The sequence below is a fragment of the Perognathus longimembris genome, chromosome 26 (genome assembly GCF_023159225.1).
Source record: "Perognathus longimembris pacificus isolate PPM17 chromosome 26, ASM2315922v1, whole genome shotgun sequence".
Taxonomy (NCBI): domain Eukaryota; kingdom Metazoa; phylum Chordata; class Mammalia; order Rodentia; family Heteromyidae; genus Perognathus; species Perognathus longimembris.
The window spans coordinates 5,105,043-5,128,294 of NC_063186.1; the positions used below are offsets into that span (position 1 = coordinate 5,105,043).

At 45.9% G+C, this 23,252-nt stretch overlaps 2 protein-coding genes and 1 long non-coding RNA gene across 4 annotated transcripts in view; 1 reads left to right on the forward strand and 2 right to left on the reverse strand.

Annotated features, from left to right (window-relative positions):
* The window catches only part of Cep63 (centrosomal protein 63), a 32,150-nt gene extending 31,916 nt beyond the window's left edge, over positions 1–234 (reverse strand). The window contains exon 1 of the mRNA XM_048334429.1: positions 219–234. The gene's annotated coding sequence lies outside the window, so the exon portion shown is untranslated. The remainder of the gene's footprint in view (positions 1–218) is intronic.
* Positions 1–4,328, forward strand: Anapc13 (anaphase promoting complex subunit 13). Of its 2 annotated transcripts, none has more exons than XM_048334436.1 (3): positions 1–122; positions 3,313–3,443; positions 4,103–4,328. In XM_048334436.1, exons 2-3 carry the CDS (start codon positions 3,345–3,347, stop codon positions 4,226–4,228), a joined length of 225 nt encoding a protein of 74 aa, XP_048190393.1. In that variant the 5' UTR covers positions 1–122; positions 3,313–3,344; the 3' UTR covers positions 4,229–4,328. The 2 variants fall into 2 exon arrangements, with proteins under 2 accessions (XP_048190393.1, XP_048190392.1); XM_048334435.1 differs by having other exon boundaries at positions 31–107; positions 3,318–3,443.
* LOC125342309 lies at positions 1,395–14,959 on the reverse strand. The gene is made up of 3 exons (XR_007209216.1): positions 14,949–14,959; positions 5,891–5,895; positions 1,395–1,521 (listed from the first exon to the last, which is right to left on the reverse strand). It is a non-coding gene; the product is annotated as an uncharacterized LOC125342309 (long non-coding RNA).
* Between the last annotated feature and the right edge of the window lie 8,293 nt (positions 14,960–23,252).

Genomic DNA, 23,252 nt, shown 5'->3' on the forward strand with positions numbered 1-23,252 from the left:
GGCCATGGGCTCGTCCACATCCGGGCTCTGACAGAAAGCGCCCGCCGGTCACGTGGCCTCGGTGGGGGGCGTGGCCTGGAGAGGGAAGCGGGTCGCACTCGCCGCGGGTAAGGGTCCCTCGCGTCCCTCCCCCCTCCTCCTCCTCCTCCTCTCGGCCTAGACTCCGGCGAAACCTCAGAAGTCTCCGCGCTCGGGGCGACCGAGGGCGACACCGTCACCTGGCGGGCCGATGCATGCTCCTCGCCCGCGCCCTGGCGGCGTGTGGCGACGCAGGGCCTCGCTCCCTCCCCAGCTCCCTCCCCGCGCTCAGACGTTCTGTAGCCCCGGCCTCGGGACCGGAAGTGGTGGTTGTGGGCGGGGCTCGCGCGCTGGGTGCGGACGGTGGTGGCCGGCGAGGGCCATTTCTGGAAATGGGAACTGCCTGCCTTGCTTTTAATCACCGGGGAAAAAAAAAAGATCGATAGGTAGATAGAGCTTGCGCCTGTCCGGGGAGAGGGGCGGGGGGGGAGAGGGGTTCCTCGTGGCTTATCCAGACTGCGATGTGTAGGCCATGTGGCAGGTTGAGCTATTGGACTCTATAGGGACTGTCAGAGAGGCGGGTTCGGGTCCTGCACTTGGCTGGGGGTTTTTTGGAGGACAGCCCCTCAAAGATAGCGGGTCGAGGAGCCAAGATTTTGAGACTGGGGTAGTGTTAGCATTTCCCAAGCCTCAGGTCCTCAGATCCTCCCACTAGCCCCCCCAGATCCACCCATACCTAATGAGCCACCCCTACTTACTACCTAACTACTTCCCCTTTACACACACACACACACACACCCCAGAGAAGCTGTCACCTGGATAAGGTGCAGACGCCATGGTGCTCCCTCTCCCATGGGAATTATGGCCCCACTTAGTAAACCTCCTTATGAACCTTCTTCTCCTGCCTGTGATGATCTCCGCATGGTCCCCTGGGATGGCCGGGACATATCCTTTCAGGTTGGCGTCGGGAAAAGAAGAAAAGAACATTAGGCTTTGGCACCTAGGCGTTGCCCGAAGGTGAAGCACCTTACTTAGCTCCTGACCCCGGGAGAGAAATGTTGACTTCAAAGAGGAAGAAGAGACGTTAGTATTGAGGAGAAAGAGGTTTTTAGATAGATACATAGGTAGGTAGGTAGGTAGATAGATATCTATACATATATAATAAGTACCTATGTAGAGATAGATTGTTGTACATTCCTTACAGTTTCCTTTAATAATATATGTAAATAATTTATCTGAATATGTGTTGGAATATATATCTGGATATATTATTACTAAGTAGTTTTACAAAGGTTGCAATTCCATAAGTCAGGTTATGAATACAATGCTTCTGGGTCAGTGTCACCCCTTCCTAGTTCTCCCCCCCCCGCCCCCCCCCCCCGTTTTCCCCCTCCCGTCCCTACCCTCAAAGAAAAGGAGCTTTAAGTGCAGTGCATAGCAAGTATGACAGTGTTTCTGGCCTTCAGAAAATATTGAGGCCAAGATATACTAGGGAATCTCTGGCTCAACACACAAATGGTGTTAATAGTATCCAAGCCCATTGGTTACAAAGCTGGCCTAGCTTGTCTAAAGGGTCAAGTTAGTATAAGAAGCAAACATTCAAATGCAGAAAGCCTGATGAGGCTGGAGAGATTTCTTGGAACTTTACCAAAAAAAAAAAAAGGTGAAATCTGTGTGGTCCTGAGGAAAGGACCAGATTTGAGCCACCAGCAGAGGGCCCTGTGAGAAATATCCTGGGCAGAGCTTTGAAGACAAAGGAGAGGCTAGGAAACCAAGGAGCTGATAGGCTTGAGGACTAACTGGGTGTAAATTTCTTGCAGTTCCACTAACTTGTTTGAGTTATCCACTAGGGGGTACTAGATTAATTTGGAGTAAAGCAATAAGACCTTGCCTGCTTCACTGCTGGCAGATGTAGCTGTCTGTGTACCTTTTGCTCCATATTGCCTGATCTGTATAGGAGTAAAAAACCCTTCCTTGTCCCAACCTGGGTACAGGCTTTGCCGGTGTATTAGGATGACCTTGCCATCATGCTATGGGAGACAGGCACGGAACTGTATGTCGTAGTGGAATTCTATTCCCAGAGATTGTTTGACATGAGTGCCTATCATCTTAAAACTAGAAAGTGAAGGTGCCACTGTGCCACTGCCTGCCAGACCTTCAGGGTTGCCACTTTGTAGCAGGAAGCAACCGAGTGTGGCCTTTAGATGAGACAGAACCCAAACTTAGGGAACCCAGAAGTACTCTCCAAGCTGGCTAGCCTTGTGCATTAGATTGCAGCTGTTTTAGGAGAAAAGGGAGGCATGAGCCATGCTCAAGGAGCTAAGCATCAAGACCGCTCAGGCCAGGCATGGAAGGAAGTATAGCATCAAAGTTAAGAAAGGAATTCTAGAGGGAAGCCATAACAAGAGCAACCTGAGGCTCTACCACTGTTGCTGGCCCGGGAGTGCTTTCTTCAGAGATCATTCAGGATGCTGTTTCAGAAAGTAAGAAATTCCCATTTTTATGAGTTCAACTGCCAGTGTAGTTATTGCCTTAGGATTTGTGGCAGGCCTATGGATGGCCAATTGACACATTCCCATGCAGTGTTCTCTCAGATGCAGAAGATACTGAGGTTCGGGCAAAGGCAAATGGAGATTAATGCCAAAATAGTGCCAGAAGGACTCCAAAGAGCAGGAAAGGAGACTGAGCAAGCAGTCCTGAATTAGGGGGGGGAAAAAAATGTGCAAGGAAAGAAAAGTTCCATTTAGGTGCGGTATGATTACAGCTTTGTTTAGAGATGTGCTGCCCTCGCGCCAAAAACACCTGACTCACACCTGTAAACCTAATTACTCAAGAAGCTGAGATCTCAAGGGTCTCTGTTTAAGGCTCGCCTGGGCAGGAAAAAAAAAAAAAAGCAAAAGCTGTGAGACTTGGTCACCAGCAAAAAGCAAGGCAAGGCTGGAGACACAGCTCAAGTGATAGAATATCAACCAAGCAAGCTGAGTGAGTGCACTGCCCTAAGTTCAAAGCCCAGTACTGAGAAAAGGAGAGAGAGAGAGAGAGATGTTGCTCTCCTGTTACTCTTTGTATATTGGTATCGATTGGGCTGTCTGCCCAATAGATATTACCAAGCACCTGTCATCTGAGGTGGGAGAACTGTGGTCTTATATATAAGTCATCATCTGACCCATACAACATGAGCCTTTCCCAAGGTGATGATGCGCCCAAGAATGGCTCCAGACCCAAAAGCCTGGGAAATCATGATGCTGCATGCCAATTGCTTAATCTTCACATTGAGAAAGTAACCTTTTGACTAGCAGATCTGACGGCACCAAAGCTTCAGGAAAATGGACAGCGAGGTACAGAGAGATGGAAGGATCTTGGATTTGATTGACGATGCTTGGCGAGAAGACAAGCTGCCTTATGAAGATGTTGCCATACCACTGGTAAGTTATAATCACTGATCATGATTTGGGCTGAGGGTGATGGGTTAAAGGTATGATCTGAGCTCTAATCCTAGCTACTCAGGAGGCTGAGAGATCTGAGGGTCGTGGCTCAAAGCCAGCCTAGCCAGGAAAGTCCACGTGAGACTCTTATCTCCAATTAATCACCAGAAAACCAGAGGTGGCCGTGGTAGAGTGCTGGCCTTGAGAAAAATAGCTCAGGGACAGCACTCAGGCTGCCCACGAGAGGATCATGGTTCAAAGTCAGCCCTAGGAAATTCTTATCAGCAGTTAGCCACCAGAAAAGCCAGTAGTCGAGCTGTGACTCAAGTGGTAGAAGGCTAGCCTTGAGCAAAAAAGCTCAGTGCCCTGAGTTCAAGACCTCATCTCAACCAATAGTCGGGCATAGTGAAGCATGCCTGTCATCCCAACTATGAGGAAGGCTGAGGTCAGGAGGATTGCAGTCCAGGAAGCCCAAACAAAAATCTAGACTTTATCTCAGAAATAACCAGAGCAAAAAGGACTGGAAGTATTGTGTTGCTCAAGCATTGAGTGCCTAGCACAAGCAGAGCCCTACAATCAAGCTCTGGTATTACTATAAAAAGAAAGAAAGAAAGAATAAAAGCAGATCATTGTTCTGAATGTCTATTGTGCCTTTTCAGAATGAACTTCCTGAACCTGAACAAGACAATGGTGGCACCACAGAATCTGTGAAAGAACAGGAAATGAAGTGGACAGACTTGTCCTTACAGTACCTCCATGAGAATGTCCCCCCTGCTGGAAACTGACACTGCCCCTCTCTTGAGCCTGGCTGTTTTCAAAAGTACGTTTTCTTTCCATCTCTGAATTCAGATCTCTGAGTAATAAATCAATACCCAAAAGTGTGCACTTAGTTTGTGTCAGCAACGTACAATACGAAAATATTCAGAAGGTGTCTCAGGAATGCAAAACACTTGGCTCCTTAAACCTACAAGTTTTCATTCACTTGCTTGTGTTTGAACACCATCACTTTAAAACGTGCCTTTAACTCATTGTTTTCACTTCTTTACTAGCAAAGTTTCACACACACACACACACACCACCTGTTTGTGTCCTGGAGCACACATGATTGGAAGTAAGAGAGGTCCAGGTAAAGACAGAAGCCAGACCAGAATTCCTGACTTCTAATTCCCCACTTAAGCAGCCCTGAGTAGGCTTAGCTGGAGGACCTTCTAGCCAGTATAGATAACCCATGTCACCTATTCCTGGATGCCTAAGATTGTCAGACTCAGCCAGGTGGTGGGGAATCACGCCTGTCATCCTAGCTACTCGGAAGGCTGAGATCTGAGGATCACGGTTCAAAGCCATCCCATGCAGGCAAGTCTGTGAGACTTATCTCTAATGAACCACCAGAAAACCAGAAGGGGCACTGTGGCTCAAAGTGGTAGAGTGGGGCTGGGAATATGGCCTAGTGGTAAGGTGCTCACCTCATATACATGAAGCCCTGGGTTCGAATCCTCAGCACCACATATATAGAAAAAGCTGGAAGTAGCGCTGTGGCTCAAGGGGCAGAGTGCTAGCCTTGAGCACAAAAAAAGCCAGGGGCAGTGCCCAGACCCTGAGTTCAAGCCCCAGGACTGGCAAAAAAAAAAAAAAAAAAAAAAAGTGATAGAGTGCTAGCCTTGAGCTGAAGAGCTGTGAGTTCAAGCCCCATGACCAGCTATATATATATATATATATATATATGCATATATATACATATATACATATATACATACATATACATATATATAAAAAACCAAGCTGCTTTCAAACTTTGAATAAAGCTAAAGGTAGATTTATTCATTTATTTATGGTAATTACCTCTGCTCTCCCTCCAGCTACAGCTGGAAAGGATCTTTGGCTCAGGGTATCGCATTTTTCCAAAGTCCTTTCAGAAATAGAGTACATATTTCATGTTGCATCTGTGTAAGAATTTGTGGTTTATCAAAGATACGCATATTTATCTCTTGGAGTTATGCCTCTTGTGCTTCTCTTACTGGCCTTTAGTTTACAAAGGTTTTAGAAGGAAGAAATGCACTTAAATGAGCCATCTTTAGGGTCTCCACCACAAATTATTATAGCAGCTCATACATATGCAGATCAAGTTCTCTGTGCCTCAGAACTAAAGATGACAAGCCAGTGCCCCCCCACCCCCCCTAGTTACTGAACAAAGATAAGATGGTAGAAGAGAAAGTTAATTGTTCAGAGGAAATACACTTGATGAGCCAGTATGGTGACTATAACGTGCATACCTGTAACACTAGCTATGTAGGAGTCTGAGAACAGGAGGATCACAGTTCCAAGCCAGTCCGAAAACAAGTTCGAGACACTATCTCAACCAATAACTGAGCATTGTGATGTATGTCTGTTATCCCAGCTATGGCAGGAAATGCCAAATCAGAGGGTAGCTGTCATCAAAAAAGTAAGACCCTAGCTTAAAATAACAAATAGAAATAAAGCTGGTGAAGGTGTAGCTCAGCAGTACAACATCAGCCTGAAGCACAAAGTCTAGAGTTCAATCCCTAGTGCCACAAAGAGAAAGAGAGAAAATGTCACTGGTGCCCCTGGCTCGTACCTGTAATTCCAGCTACTCAAGAGACTGAGACCTGAAGATTCTTGTTCGAAATTAGCCTCAGCAGGAAAGTCCAGGAGACTCTTATCTCCAAATTAGCAAAAAGCTGGATGTGGAAGTATGGATCAAGTGGTAGAGCACCTCCAAGAGTTATATTTCTATCACAGGTTTTTTTTATACAGGTATAAATCCCTTAAGGTGTGTTTTAAAGATTTTGATGCATGAAAACAATTTCGCATCAGTGCTGCTTAATGACCACCAGATGGCACTCAATAAATTCCTTTCAGAAAGTGGAAATCACTAGCTGCTCTTTTTCACTTAACCCTGGAATTGAGCATCCACCAGCTATATGAAAGACTTGTTTCCTATAGATTCCTTTCTAAAAAAAAAAAAATTCTTTTTGCTGATCCGGAGCTTGAACTCGGGGCCTGAGCACTGTCCCTGAGCCTCTTTGTGCTCAAGGCTAGCACTCTACCATTTGAACCACAGCACCACATTCAGTTTTTTCTTAGTAGTTCACTGGAGATAGGTTTGTCATTGGCTTCAAATATCCTCAGATCTCAGCCTCCTGAGTAGCTAGGATTACAGGCTGAGCCATAGGTACCCAGCTTAGAGCTTTTTTTTTTTTTTTGCTTGTCTTGGGGCTTGAACTCAGGGCCTCAGCACTGTCCCTGGCTTCTTTTTGCCCAAGATTAGCACTCTGACACTTGAGCCACAGCGCCACTTCCAGCTTTTTCTGTGTAGCTTTTTCTTAATAGGTAAAAATCTATACACTTTAGACATTTATTCATCTTTTAGTGATTTAAGGATACAGAGAATCAAACTTCCAAGTGATCAGGGTAACCAGTGTCAATACAGAACCTTTCTTTTGCTCTTCAAGGGCTCCCCATGTTGTATTGTACTGGAGTCTGGGAAAGGAGACATGGTCAAGCATCTTCAAATCAGTCTTAAGGTTTGTGTTTTTTGTTTGTTTGTTGCCAGTCCTGGGGCTTGAACTCGGGACCTGAGCACTATCCCTGGCTTCTTTTTGCTCAAGGCTGGCACTCTACCACTTGAGCCACAGCACCACTTCCAACTTTTTCTGTGTATATGGTGCTAAAGAATCAAACCCAGGGCTTCACGCATGCTAGGCGAGTAAGTGCTCTACCGCTAAGCCACATTCTCAGCCAAAGTTTAAAACTCATATTATTCTTCCCAAAAGTCAAGCACCAGTGTGCGTACACACACACACATACACACACACACACACATACACACATGCCCATGTATAGGATTTCTTGAGGGGGGAGGGAGAATGGGCAAAAGGTGGAGGATTTGAAAACAACCAAATGACTAGAGAGGAAGTGAGGGAGGCTGATGTTTAAACCCATCCCAGGGCTGGGGATACGGCCTAGTGGCAAGAGTGCTCGCCTCGTATACATGAAGCTCTGGGTTCGATTCCCCAGCACCACATATATAGAAAATGGCCAGAAGTGGCGCTGTGGTTCAAGTGGCAGAGTGCTAGCCTTAAGCAAAAGGAAGCCAGGGACAGTGCTCAGGCCCTGAGTCCAAGCCCCAGGACTGGCCAAAAAATTAAAAAATAAAAAAAATAAACCCATCCCAGTATTCAAGTCCTTCCCAGGTGACTCAAATCCCCTTTATCATGATGCCACCACCCAAGAGCAGAAGAAAAATTTCTCTGCCCTGGCTACAATCCTGCCCACACAACTGGCATCTCTGCCCCTGCTTCCTCCCCCATGCCTTCCTGTAAGTGGTACTTATTCTGTGGTTTTGTTTTGTTTCTGAAAAGCACTGACTCCTTAACTTTAGCCCCGCAAGTTAACTAAAGGCAGGAGGAAAGCTAGGTCTTCTGGTCTCTGCTTGGCATGTGTGTCCTATGATCTGAGCCATGCTCTCCTGCAGCCGCTTTGTACACATCTTGGGTTCCAAGAAGGACAGAGCATGCTTACAAGGAGGGATGGGGGACACTTCTCCAAAGGAAGAGAACAACCAGGACAGACAACTGGCCAAATGACAATGATTTGCCTCCCTCCCTTCAAGTGATGAGAGTTTACTACAACTTCTACCACCTTCTCCAGAACCTCAGAGGACAAGGAGGGGCTTAATGATCAATCACGCCCCCAATGAAGACTGTTTCACTATGCATACCTTTCACCAAGTTGTCTATTCAAACCTATAGCTCATGTCTGCACCCAGAAAATGACTGAAGACAGGCTGAAGTGCTGTCGTCTGTGGCATGGTGCCATGTAATCCATCTCTGTTCTCTGCACCTCCCCATGGCTCTTGACGGTGCCCAGTCTGAGAGGACTTGCTAAGAAACAGGGAGGTGACAACAGCCCTGACTCTTGGCAGAAGTGCAGAAGGCAAAAGCCAGGTCACTGGCTCCTCAACTCTTATCCTGGATCTGTCAGTCTCTGTGGATGTTCCTCTTTCTCTCCTACTTGCTCTTAACCAGATTTATCTTCTATGTATCAGACTTGTCTGTCATCTTTTTTTTTTTTTGTCAGTCCTGGGACTTGAACTCAGGGCCTAGCCACTGTCCCTGAGACTCTTTGTGCTCAAGGCCAGTGCCCTGAGTTCAAGCCCCAGGACTGGCAATGAATAAATAATAAATAAATAAAGCACATGGCAACAAAGAAATGCCAAGTAAGCCAGCAGTGCTATTGTTTCTCATTTATTAGAATGCCAGCACTTTAAAAAGACCAGTGAAACATCGCCTTGGTAAGGATGAGGGAAGAGAACTCCAAATTCCTCTCCAGAGGAATTTGGCACTATCTACCCAGATGCAAAATAGACTTCCCTTCCAACCCAGCCTTTCCAATTCCATCTCGAACTATCTGTCAAATTCTGGCACATACCTTTAAGGGACTCTTTCCCAGGGATATTCATTGCATCACTGGGAGTAATGGAAAAACAAATAATAAAAGACCGCAATGTCCATCAGGAGGGAATAGTTGAGAAAAATTATTCTACAGCCATTCTTTGGTATTCTCCACAGTCATTAAAGGAATTGGCGGGGCTGGGGATATGGCCTAGTGGCAAGAGTGCCTGCCTCGGATACACGAGGCCCTAGGTTCGATTCCCCAGCACCACATATACAGAAAACGGCCAGAAGCGGCGCTGTGGCTCAAGTGGCAAAGTGCTAGCCTTGAGCGGGAAGAAGCCAGGGACAGTGCTCAGGCCCTGAGTCCAAGGCTCAGGACTGGCAAAAAAAAAAAAAAAAAAGGAATTGGCGGTAGGGGTGAGGGACCGAATGATGGAAGATGATTGAAAGATAGAAGGAATGACTCGGATTGAGATGCGATGCACACATAGATGTGTTAAATTGAAACCTCCTTGTACAACTAGTTGAAGAGTGTGTGTGTGTGTGTGTGTGTGTGTGTGTGTGTCAGTTCTGGGGCTTGAACTTGGGACTTGGGTGCTGTCCCTTAGCTTTTTCACTGACTGAAGCCACAGCTCCACTTTCACCTTTTTGTTAGTTAATTGGCGTTAAGAATCTCAGCGACTTTCTTGCCTAGACTGGCTTTGGAACTTGAGCCTTAGATCTCAGCCTCCTGAGTAGCTAGGATTTACCGGCATGAGACACCAGCACCAGACTCTGAAGCTATTTTTTTTTTAATGAGGCAGAGCTATGCACAAATATAAAAAGACCTCAGATATATCTGCAAGTGAAAAATAAATTGTAGCCAGGTGCCGCTGGCTGACACCTCTCGTCCTAGCTGCTCAGGAAGCTGAGATCTGAGGACCACAGTTTGAAGCCAGCCCAGGCAGGGAAATTCGTGAGACTCTTATCTCCAATGAACACTTGAAAACTGGAAGTGGTGCCGTGGCTCAACGTGGTAGAGCGCTAGCCTTGAGTGCAAAAGCTTAGGGACAGCACCCAGGCCCTGAGTTCAAGCCCCATGTCTGATGAAAAGAAAAAGATATTGTAAAACAGCGTATCTAGTGTGACCTCACATTTAACAACACGGGGAACAAAATTCATGTATCTAGCTGAACATTTTATGTACCTGTCTGCACAAAGAACAGCAAGGACACAGCCAAGCTCCCCTGGTAGTGGGAAGGGAAGGAGGAAGAGGAGCCGTCCATGGTACTTCCTTATATGCTCCAACTTCCATCCTGTTCAACTACTCGACTGTCCCACCGTGAGAATAGATTCACACACCACATCGTCATGTTTGTATGGTAGACACTACAGTGAGACCTTTCAAATGCCTAAGCAAGAGATAAAATGTCTACCTGTCTAGAAAGGGGGTAGCTGGGAGAGAAAGCAACCACCATAAAATAAAGCACTTGCTGAATCTAACTAGAGAAATACGAATATTCACTGTATGATTGCTTCACATTTTCTGTATTGAGAAAAGAAATTTTTTCTTTCTGAATGTGAAGCTGGAAATAAAAACCTATTAAATACACAGCCTTGGACACACACACTCACACACATACTTTCCCCACGCAAGCAGATTTTTCCAGATGTGGTAGCAATGCCTGTGGCCTGCTCAGGCTGTCATTAGGGCCAGGAGCCTTGGCCATCTTCCTCCCCGCGCTCACCTCAGCTTCTTAGAGTCAAGGGGCTGGCTCCTCACCCCTGGTGGCCCGGGTCTGCAGCAGCCATTGAGAGGCACTAACCAAGGGACTGAAAGTCCCCCTGCGGGCACCGTCAGAGCCAGGACACCAGTAGGGGAGCAGAAGCCCTTCCTCTCGCCCCTTTCATGGGAGGCACTCTCCCCCCCCCCCCGGGGGTTGTCTGGACTCTGGCTGGTGACAGGGACAGAAGGCCAGTCGGCCCTGGGATAAGCCAGGTGGCCATGGCTGAAGAGGAGGACCTGGAGGAAGGTCCCTGGGCGGCCATACCGGGTGGCTCTGAAAAGATTCTGTTCACTGGAACTTGCTTGCTCTTCCACTTAGTGTTTATTTTCCAGATAGCAGTTTGAGGAGAATAGAAGAAGAAAAAAAAATTGCCAAAAAAAAAAGGAATTGGAATTTTAATGAGAACCATCTGGAGTGATTTCCAAGGGTGTAAGTGTTTGGGACAAAAAAAAAAAAAAAAAAGTAATTCTCAGCAGAGTGGAGGAGAAGAAGGATGGAGGAAATTCTTCTATGTGTTTACCCTCCCAAATGATGGCAAATAGAAACACCTAGAACGGGCAAGTCGCCCAGGAATAGGGCCAAGAAGAGAAGGGTAGCCTCCCCTCGGCTCCCTCCGCCCGGGAGACTTTGAGGGATGGGTTGTGGTGGGCCCTGGGCCAGCGCCTGGAATCTGGGTAACCATGGAAACGGGCCCGAGGGTGTCAACAAACACCGGATGGAATTTCAGCATTTGCAAGCCAGGAATGGGAAAGTTCGGGGAAAGTTCTTTCTCTCTCTCTCTCTCTTTCTTGCTTTCCCAAGGTAGGGGAAATGGGGGGGATGGGGGGGCCACAGGAGAAAACTGAAAACCTCAGGGCTTTGAATAAGCACTCCCTGCCTGGCACCCCAATAGAGTCACAGGAAGCATGATTCCCTAGAAATCTCTTGTCTTTAACTGTATTCATTTATTTGCAAGGAGTCCAGGGGAGTCTAAATCCCTTCCCAAAGGGGGCTCTGTGCACCGTCTGATTCCTCTCCTCCATCCAGCAAGGTCACTAAATCCTGAGGACAGCCATGGAGTTCCGAGGGGATTTGAACGCACCATCTCAGCTCATCCTCCCCTCCCCACAAGGCCTGTGCAGACCAGGTGGCCAGCCCCAGCCTCAACTCACAGATGGGGTACGGGAAGCAGAACCAGAGTCACCCCTAAAGGACTGCTGACTCAACCTAACCCAAGAGGCCTTGCAACGTGCCACTGCACTGGTAATCCTCATTCTGAGGATAAAATAATAAATTGCAATGGTGGCTACCACACTAAGGAATCAAGTCTCAACGCTTGGTGTGCAAATGCCAATGTCTACCTGTGTAGAAATAGGCCTGATATGTAACTACTTCAAAAATACGAATTTGATTAGATGGGAAAGGATATATGTGATTACATACATACACAAATCCACAGCTACTATGCAGAAATATTAAAGAAAAGAAATCATGGACTCTAGAATCTTCTTTCCCATGGCCTAATTAAACATGGAATAGCCCACATCTGTTCAGACGCCAGAACAAATCAGGCAGGGAAAGAGCCTGGAAGATACCCACTGTGAACTTGCTCTGCAGATGAGGGAAACCAACGCAGAATTGAAAATGTGGTGACTGGTCCAAGATGCTTTTCTTGTATGATGCAGGGGCCCAGAAACAAGTGCATGGGGCCATGTCCCAAGATCTGAGAGTGGATTTAGGTGAAATCCAAGGAACCTGCAGAGTCAAAAGAAGTCGTAGCAAGTCTATCCAGAGTGGAGGGTTGGCAAGTTTAGGACTACAGATCCAGATTCATCAAAACTGAGATCAGCCGGGCACCAGTAGCTCATGCCTTGTAATCCTAGTTACTCAAGAGGCTGAGATCTGAGGATTGCAGCTCGAGGCCAGCTCAGGGTAGAAAAAAAAAAATCCTTGAGACACTTTATCTTCAATTAACCACCCAAAAAAAAGCCAGAAGTGAAACTGTGGTTCAAATGGTAGAGTACCAAGCTTGAGTGAAAAAGAGACAATGCCCAGCCCCTGTACCAGTACCCCCCCCAAAAAAAAAATTAAGGAGAAAGAGACTCAACCATTAGGAATTTAGAAGAAAAGATAGTTATAAATCAGCAGAGTTGCATAATCTTCTAACCGTTTTAAGAGATCATCTCAAAACTTCATTAGCAAAAAAATATGCTCCTAAATAAAGCCAACAGGAAATAAGAAGTGCAAGAATGTCTGGAAATGGGAGGGTGGCTTCTTGTTTGTTTTTAAAGTGGGGGGGAAAAAAAAAGGTTTTAAGGAAAAAGGAAGCCCTGATCTACATAAAGATAGAGTTTCAGGAAAACTGATCTGAAACCAAGAGGGGCAATGTGGGACTCAGCATAGTGTGAGAGTTGTCCTTCTATGCTCTGCATGGAGCCAATTTAACACCAAACACCAAACTTGGTTCCCTGAAATATAACAAATATGCAGGAGATCATCCACAGCCCTGTTGAAGTTTAACTGTGGAAAAATTTCACAAATGTTTCAGCATCCAGCAATCCAGGAATGCTTGCTATTTATCCTGAAATAATTGATTTGCCCTAAAGCTCTGCTTCATAAAACTTCTATCCTGACTTGAGTATGTACATGTGTTTGTGTGTGAGCACATATGTGTGTATATACACACACATATATAAAGATATATGTCTTTATTTGACACTCAATGGTCAGTTCTCATTCATGACTGCTTGTACATTTGCCTGTGTGGTTTCTCCCTCAGCTTTTTTGCTCACAGTTGGGGCTTTACCACTTTAGTCATATCTCCAGTCCAGCTTCTAGCTGGTTAACTGAAGATTAAGAGTCTCTCTGGTTTATCTTTCCAGGCTGCCTTTGAACCTTGCTCCTCAGATCTCAACTTCCTGAGTAGCTAGGACTATAGGAGTGAGCCACCAGCACCTGACTTTCAGCAAATACTTTTGACCATCTGTTTCTGCCAGACTCCAAACAAATGTGCTGCTCTGAAATCAGATCGTTGTCCCTCCAACTGGTTACTGTTACCTGAGGTGTTTTGTTTTGTTTTTTAATATTAAAATGCAGAGAGCAGGGGGTTGTGAAATGCTGAGTTTCCCACCTTCAAATATTGTAAGTACCATGCAAGCTTCAGGAGGCCCATTGCCCATTCCTAATGAGAATCTTCTGTCTATGATTCATGGACTGAACCCTATAAATGGCCTTAAGTACATGCCCAAAATATGTGGATCCGCAAGAGATCTGGGAGTATTCATATGAGTGTGTATCTGCTCGTGAGAAAGTGTGTGTGGGAGGAAAGGATGGAGTAGAGACTGTTTTCATTTTAAGAAGCGAGGAGGGTAAGTACAAGCAACTCCCGGACATCACTTTAAAAGCGAGTGTAGCCAGGCGCTGGTGGCTCACACCTGTCAGCCTAGCTACTCAGGAGGTTGAGATCTGAGGGTCCAGGGTTAAAGGCAGCCCCGGCCCCAAAGTCTGTGAGACTCTTATCTCCAATAAAGCACCAGAAAATTGGAAGTGGTGCTGTGGCTCCAAGTAGAGAGCTAGCCTTGAGCGGAAAAAGCTCAGGGATAGTGCCCTGACCCTGAGTTCAAGCCCCATGACCACCACCCACCACCAACAACAACAGCAATAAAATTAGAACATTACTTTGGGCAGGGGGGCATTGAGGCTTGAACTCAGGGCCTGGGAACTGTCTGTTCAAGGCGAGAGCTCTACCACTTGAGCCACAGCTCCACTTCTGGCTTTTTTTTGGGGGGGGGCAGTTAATTGGAGATGGAGATAAACCATGATCCTCAGATCTCAGCCTCTCGAGCAGCTACGATGATTAGCATAAGCCACTGGAGCTGGGTTTGATTAGAACATTCTACAATATACCTGACCAGTACTCTTCTTCTTTTTTTTCTCTCTCTCTCTCTTTTAAACTATTGAGGTTATGATAAAGAAGGAAAGACAGACAAATGGTCACAGACTGCAAGAGACTAAAGAAACCTGACAAATCCATGCAATGTGGTGTCCTGGACTGGATCCAGAAACAGAGGAAGATCTTAACGGTGCTATTCAAATGAAGTTCGGAGTTTATAGTACGGAGCCTATGTTAACTTCTTAGTTTTAACAATGGCACTAGGCTTCCATCTGGGCCAGGGAAATGGAATGAAGGATAACATTAGAGGAAGCTGTCAATCTGTTCTTTTTGGGCAGTACTGGGATTTGAACTCAGGGCCCTGAGCTTGTTAGGCAGGTGATTCCATGCTTTAGCCACGCTCCCAGTCTTTCTTGCTATAGGTTATTTTTCAGATAGAGTGCTCCCCCCACACCGCGCACACACTTTTTTTTTTTTTTTTAGGCTAGTCTCAGACCATGATCTTCTTACCTATGCCTCCTTTACAACTAGGATTGCAGTCATGAAATGGTCATGCCTGGCTTGTTGGTTGAGATGAGGTCTTGCTGCTCCCTTTTAGCCCCCTGTTAGCTTCAAACTATGATCCATCCCATCTCCAGTTCCCAAGCAGCTGAGGTGACAGGCATGAGCCACTGTATCCTGCTAAAGCTGTCGATGTTTGCAACTTTTCTATGACTCTACAATTGAATTTAATACACTACTGGGTCCTTGATACTTCAAAGTTTAGTCACCGTGAAACCAGCCCGCCTCCCTCCCTTCACAGAGAGGAAGGCAAAGTTCTATAGAGGCTGAGGTTCCCATCCTGAGAAACTTGAACATGCATGTTAAGAGTCAAGCCTGGGGCTGGGAATATGGCCTAGTGGTAGAGTGCTTGCCTTATATACATAAAGCCCTGGGTTCGATTCCTCAGCACCACACATATAGAAAAAGCCCGAAGTGGCGCTGTGGCTCAAGTGGTAGAGTGCTAGCCTTGAGCAAAAAGAAGCCAGGGACAATGCTCAGGCCTTGCAAAAAAAAAAAAAAAAAAAAGCCAAGCCTGGAACCAAAGTTCCTACTGCATGCATGATTCACCCGGGAGCCCAAGGGATCCAGGGGACTTTCTAGAAGAATTTCATTCCCATAGAAACAGCTCCTTTCTAAACACACTCAAATTCACTGACGCTGTTCCCTAGATGAGCTCTGGATTATTACATATCTAAGTCCATTTTTCACGTTGATAAACTGCACAATTAGAACAGGCCAAGAATGAGCTATCACATCACACAAATGGAATTTGTACTAGAAGTTTACCATATGGTCAATGGATTAACATTAACCATAAATAGAAACCGTCACATCCTCAGTGCCTGCCAATCACATTCATATGAATTAAGCATTTTCCGAAAGGCTATGCAGAATAAACTCCAGTCATGATATTTTTTAAAGACAGATAACTTATATTGGGGTGAATATGACATACTCTGGGAAGTAAGTAGATTAAATGACTCAAAAAAAGGGGTCTTAAGGATGACAGTTGCTGATGTCAAGGACACATTTGTAAAGCCTGGATAAAATGTGTTTCATAAAATGTGAAAGAAAAAAAAAAACACCAGCCTATAAGCAACAGCTCTCAAGGGGAAATCAAAGGATCTTGTAATTCCAGCTACTCAGAAGACTAAAGAGTCAAGATTCAAAGCCAGATCCAGGCAACAAAGTCTGCCAGATTTCATTTCCAACTAACCAGCAAAATGCTGGACAGGAGGTTGTGGTTCAAGAGGTCAAGTGTCAAGCTGCTAGTAAGTAAGCTGAAAGAGAAGGCAGGCCCTGAGTTCTAGCCCCACTACCCCACCCCTCCACAAATAGCTATCTATTTCCATGACTTTGTATCTGTTTAGTTTAATAAGATAGCTTAAGGTCAGACAATGTTCCTTATCTTGAGTGAATAGGAGATCTTCCCAATGTCCTCCAGGGTGTCCCTCTTTTTGGATTTCTGTCACACATGCCCTGGTACCCCAATGCCCGGCATAGTTGGCCTATGTTAGCTCCCTCCTCTCCTCAGTTTCCCCACCCAGCAATTATGCTGCTCCTATCTTCTGAGCCCTGGCCCTTGGGCACAACCTATACAGACACCCTACTGGAATGCTAATCACAGAATCTCAGAACTTAGGGATTCCTGAGGAGCGCAGAGTAACACCTGCTAATGAGCACCCTTACCTGTAATTGCTGGAGGGACTGTTGGAATTATCTGATCAAAGCTATGGATATGACCCCTCCTTCAGCACAGAGATGATTTAGGACCCATCTCTTGACAGAGGAAGGGGGGGGGGGAGCCACCACTTCTGATGTTGGCTACACAGTCCCTCATTAGCTAATGGTTTCTGTGATGGAAGATTTTTTAAAAGTGATCTTGATGGACAGGAATTGCAAAGTGCAAAATGTCATTTAGAAGGAATGTAGAAGGGGAGCTTCCCTACAGTTAGTTTTCAGAAGTGCCCTGCAAGAGGCCCAGGAGGCTGAACCCAACAGCCACAGGAGCTGAGACCTGAGCTTCAAACTTCCTGGGACCAAACTTCCAACCAGCTGGCTGCACTTGGTCAGGTGACTGGTCTCCAGGGACTGCAGGTTTCTTAAGCAGAAATGATCTTCCCTGTACTTCTTGGATTTGGTGGTGCGTATTTGTCATTTAATTTACTTGGGAGGCATAAATAGAATTACAGGCCATAAACTGGAAAATAACTAATGCAAAAACTTGCTGAGGGTATATGGCTTAAGTGGTAAATCACCCGCTTAGCAAATTCAAGGCTAAACATTTTAAAACCCCGCACCATCAATAAAAAAAATAAGTAAGGGCTGGGGATATGGCCTAGTGGCAAGAGTGCTTGCCTCGTATACATGAGGCCCTAGGTTCAATTCCCCAGCACCACATATACAGGAAACGGCCAGAAGTGGCACTGTGGCTCAAGTGGCAGAGTGCTAGCCTTGAGCAAAAGGAAGCCAGGGACAGTGCTCAGGCCCTGAGTTCAAGGCCCAGGACTGGCCAAAAATAAATAAATAAATAAGCCTATAGTCCTAGCTGCCCAAGAGGCTGAGATCTGAGGATCACAGTTCAAAGCCAGCCCAGGAAGAAATGTCTTGGTGAGATTCTGATCCACAATTAAACACTCAAAAAAAAAAAAAAAAAAAAGGAAATGGCTCTATCGCTCAAAGTGGTAAAACACTAGCCTTGAGCAAAAAGCTCAGGGATAGGAACCAGGCTCTGAGTTCAAGCTCCACGATTGACAAAAAAAAAAGAATGAAGATAACAGAGAAACAAATTCAGGTACTAGCACTTTCATAAATGGTTTTTAATATAAGTCTAACAATCAGCCCTGGAATCATTGTGATATTTGGGGGTGTTTTATTTCTTTAAGTATTTAAAGCAGTTTAAGAAACGTGTCATAGTTTGTCAGCTGAATTCATAGATGTCTAGGAGACTCTAATATTCACAATGGTAAAAAGGATTGGAGAGATTTATGCCAATCCGTTTCTAATTACACTTGTGGAAATATTCTATGAATGAGTAGTGCATGATGGAGCACTTAAAAATTAGCAGAATGGGGCTGGGGATATGGCCTAGTGGCAAGAGTGCTTGCCTCCTATACTTGAAGCCCTGGGTTCGATTCCCCAGCACCACATATACAGAAAATGGCCAGAAATGGCGTTGTGACTCAAGTGGCAGAGTGCTAGCCTTGAGCAAAAAGAAGCCAGGGACAGTGCTCAGGCCCTGAGTTCAAGGCCCAGGGCTGGCAAAAAAAAAAAAAAAATTAGCAGAATGTTACTCATTTGGTAAATTGGGAATATTAATGCATGAATCATTAGGCAAAGTAGAAAAACAGTAGTTCTCCTCCATCCTCAAAAGCCTTCAAACAGGAAGTGACACTGTGGTTCAAGTGGTAGAGCATTAGCTTTGAGCTAAAGAGTTCAGGGACAGCACCCAGGCCCCGAGTTCAAGCCCCACCACTAACCCCCTCCCCAAAAAAAGAAAAAAGAGCCCTCAAACATTAAAAAAAAAAAAAGGACTACTGGCAAACTTGACTGAAGGCTTCATTGGCGGAATGCAAGGAGGAGAAGTAGAAAGTCAGCCTCCGATGGGAAGTACAAAGTCAGCTTCTGTCCTCACCTAAGGAGGCAACAATGTGACAAGAAGCCAAGGCTTTGCTTGGTCACAGATTTTCACCAGTGTATGACATTCTTCTAGCAGTAGCAGCAGCGCCCATACCAAAACAAACAAACAAAAATCCCCATGGATCTCACAGGCTTGAACTCTGGAATCTTCCAGAATGGGCCTGCGCTCTACCTCAAGCTCCAGAAATTATGTTCCCACCAAACAGGAAACACAGGTTCAATAGAAATGAATACTCTAGAAATTCCCTGGCTACTCTTCACAGGAGAAGGAAAAGATGAGTTGAGATTAGGAACTTAAGAGTCTTTGACTGGAATATTAAATGGAGAAACAGAACCTTAATTGTACCCCCAGAGTTGGAAAGTGGGACCTAGTTGTTTCTTAACCACCTATGTTCAGTTAGAAAGCTATTGTTTTGCCTCACAATGCTTTTGTTCATCTCCCCCCCCCATAGTAGTACTCCTCTTCTCTGAGGGAGAACACTTCCCCTCCATGCTCAGTACGTCTGTTCCTGAGGTAGCTGAGCCACTCAGCCTGCTCTAGCAGCAAGATGATGATCAGGACTAGCCAATCAGAGCGTCGTTCTTAAACTCTGATGTCAATTTAGACTCCCCAAAGGCTACCTACCACATGGACAGCTAGAGTGAACCCAACATGCCGAAAAGCTGAGCCACAGACTCTGGACCAAGATGCAAGCCCCTCTAGCACTTCTCAATTAGCTTAAACCAATTGGACCTGTCGCTATTTCTTACCAAATGGTGTCCTATCTGGTACAAGCCTATCTGGAGTTTCTAAGGATCTAAAAACTTCACCAAGGAAAATAACTCACAAACTGGTGATGTTTTCTTGGGGGAGAAAGACTCTGAGACGGTAACTTCCAATATCACTTGGATGAATAAGGCAAGAAGATACACACCATATGTAGATGCGTTTCCTGAAAAAGTGAAGCTGTCCAATGAAGGAACCAAGTTCTTCAGAAGGAGGGAGGGAATATTTTTTTAGTGGAAACTAGCCAGATGAGGATAGATGACAATCTTGCTTGACACGGTTAAGATCCGTATCCCCTGCGTAGCCAGGTACCCTGTGTCGGGTGAGATGGCATGTTAGGGACAGCACGGAGCCTCTTCTGTTGTCATTGGGATGTTGGCTTGGTTATTTGAACTATGTAATCTGGCCCCTTTTCCTTTGACCTCATCCTCTCCTCCTAGTTCAACTCCCCTAGGATGTTTCTTGGAGGCACATTCATTCGCCTCTTAATCATCTTGGCTCTTGCCCTCCCACCTACCAGGAAGCTCTGCCCCTCAACCGTTTTCAAGTAAGAGCTCCAACGGTGAGTTCCTTCCTGACTAACAAACCAGATAATAAATGTCTCCCTAGCCCATGTGTCTACCCAAAGGGACTCCATCTATCCAGTTTCATTGCCTTGCTGGAACTCTTCGTATCAGCAGCTGTGCTGTTCGTGTATTTGCTGCCTGTTTATCATCTTGTCTTCCCCCAGCCCCCCCTACCGCCATCAAAACACGAGCTCCAGAGAGCACGCATGTGTCTTGTTTTGTTCATATCCTCGGTTCTTAGAATTCCTGGCACATGGAACGAATGTTTATTGAGTGAATAAGTGCTTGGATGGATGTACTCTTTTTCCCATCTCAGTCTTGGAGAAATATCCTCTAGAATGTTTTCTGTGAGACAGAGCAGATGGACAAGTGAGTATACGCCGGGTGATAAGGAGTCTCTGCTGTTGCCCTGGAGTTGTCTTGATGTCTTTGTAAGAGGTGCTTTAAAATGGCTCTTCGTGAGAAACATGGACTCCTTACTTGGGCCCATGAATTAATTAACAAGGGGCAAGATAGAGTGGGCATTCCGGCCTCCTCCATTTTGTACCTGAGCCATTCTCTGCAGGGGTCACCTTTCAGTCACCTTGGAAGGCAGGAAAGGTAAGACCACCTGCTGGACAAGGCCCCACGGGGGCTCATCCTGAGACAACGATGACGACTATCAGACCATCTCTGATGCCACATCTGGCCGCCCCACGACCACTGCTGAACACGCATGTGCCTTAGAGCTGTTTCAGAATACGCCTATCTTCTCACCCCCTGCCCCCAGTTCTCCCCATTTAACCTAAAACAAATGTCGGTTACTCTAAAGATCGGCTAAGGATGAACACTGAGGTGCTACTTCCCGTGGCATACCTGAGACACATCATAAATCTTTCTCTGCTCTTTGTCTATTTGGCAGTCAGGGGTCTAAAAACTCTTCTTTTGTCTTGAGGTAACAAGCAATGAGAAGTAAACATAGGACTTCATTGAGAGCCCCAGTCCCCTTTGTGAACATATCTAACAGTCTGGAGGGCCAGCTTTCCAGTCCTGGACTTGAACTCAGGGCCTGAGCACTGTCCCTGGCTTAGCACTCTGCCACTTGAGCCACAGTGCCACGTCTGGCCATTTTCTGTATATGTGGTGCTGAGGAATCGAACCCAGGGCTTCATGTATATGAGGCAAGCACTCTTGCCACTAGGCCATATCCCCAGCCCCCAGCTAGCCTTTTTAAAAAAATGTTTTTTTATATTTTTTTATGGTTTATTTAATGACTTTTTGGTTTGTTTTTATGTGGGACTCAGGAATCAAAGTCAGGGCCTTATGCATCCAAGGCAAGCACTCAACCACTAAATCGCCATCCCAGTCCCAAATGACGTGTGTGTGTGTGTGTGTGTGTGTGTGTGTGTGTGTGTGTGTGTTGTTTATATAGTGCTGAGGAATCGAACCCAGGGCCTCAGGCATGCTAGGCAAGCACTCTACCACTAAGCTACCTTCCCAGCCCCCAGCCTTCTTAAAAGGAGCTGGAGGATGACCTATTAACTACATCAACCCAACATCTCTCCATTGATCCCGGCTGCAAATAGACAAGTAGACAGAGCTTCCTTACTCCACCCTGAAAACCCAACAAGTCTTGAGCTGCACTTGACTCTCCAGTATGTTTTTCCTCCCAGTATTGACAAATAGTGACTTGCCAGCTTTTCCAGGTAATTGGCGGAGCAGGGCTTTTAAAGTTATGAGTGCACATCATTAACGCTGGGTCTGAACCACCCTCTGGAGGATTCTGCCCCCTGGGGAAGTTCTTTCAAGGACCTCTGAGGAAAATATCTGTAATTATTTAAATGAAAAGAAGGCAGGGGAGGAATTCTCTTTGGAATGTCATCTTACAGGCTTTCCTGGAGTTAGGAGTAATCTTAGACACCCTAAGTATGTTGCCCAACACCAAATAGAGCTGGTTTGGGCCTCTTGGGTAAGTCTGGGTGCAAAGGCTGTGAAAACAGTCTTCCCACGGGTGGGGGGGGGAGGAGGAGAATAAAGAAAAATATCTCTATGGTAGGAACTACCCTAGGAACTACCTTAATGGGACCTACCCATTAAAGACCTTGAGCGTGGGAGGTATATTTTTTTTGGCTAAAATACTAAATTGTTGGGATGCCTTTTATTTCTAGGTCTACTTTTATAGCTACTAGAAGAGCAAGAATACAGTCCACCTTTTCCCTCACTGACTTACCTATCTGTTCACCAATAACACTGAGGACCTAGTCAGGCTGCTCCTACCTGTAATCCCACCTGCTCAGGAGGCTGAGATCTGAGGATCACAGTTTGAAGCCAGCCCCATCAGGAAAGTCCGTGAGACTCTTATCTCCAACAAACCACTCAGAAAAAGCCAGATGTGGAATGGTGGCTTAAATGGTAGAGCATTAGCCTTGAGCAAAAAGAAGCCCAAAGATCGCACCCACACCCAGAGTTCAAGCCCCAGGACCAGAAGAAAAAAAAAAAAGATGGAAAATTATTATGTCTCAGATGCCATCGTTAGTTCTAGGGTATTAAACTTTTGAAGATAGGGTCTCCTTATTTTGAAGGTGAAAATAAGACATTGGAGAGATATTTGCCCAAGTGATTGATTATCTTGCATAGGCCAGTTGGCTAACTGAAGAGAAGGCCTCATTTCCAGAGCCTTTGTTGCAAGATCTTGCAAGGTGAATCAAGGCCCAAGGAAGGAGACAAACTCTGGACATGGATCCCAGGTTTCAGTACTCTTTACAGGCTATGGTAAGCAATAACTGTTAGGAAAATGGAGGAGAATGGAAAAGGAATAGGCCGGACTCGATCATCAACAGGCAAGGACTGTTCTATTGAGGGGCACAGACCTTCCTGTGGGATCGGAGGTTGTACGAGAGGGGGTGAATTTGGGACCAGGCTTATATGGGGTCTGAATGGGGAGGCAGAGGTCATCCAAAGCACCACTAGGTTTAGCAAGTTGGGGCTTTTCAGTTTGGCCCACAAAGGGCTGTTTACAGCTGGGGCACCCTAGGTGCCTATCATAGCAGGTCCCCATATGTTGGGGCTTTTCTTTTGGCCCACTAGGGGTTGTTTACAGCTGGGCCTAGGTGAAATATCCTGCCTGCATATCAAGGCAAGTTCCCATGCAGAGGTTCAGCCTGGTGTGTGTACGGGCCTGAGGCAATAGGGTGGAGGTCAATCCTTCAATAACCAAAGGGCCCATGCTCTTGTCCTATTCCACTTTCTGCTCAGGCCAGGAACA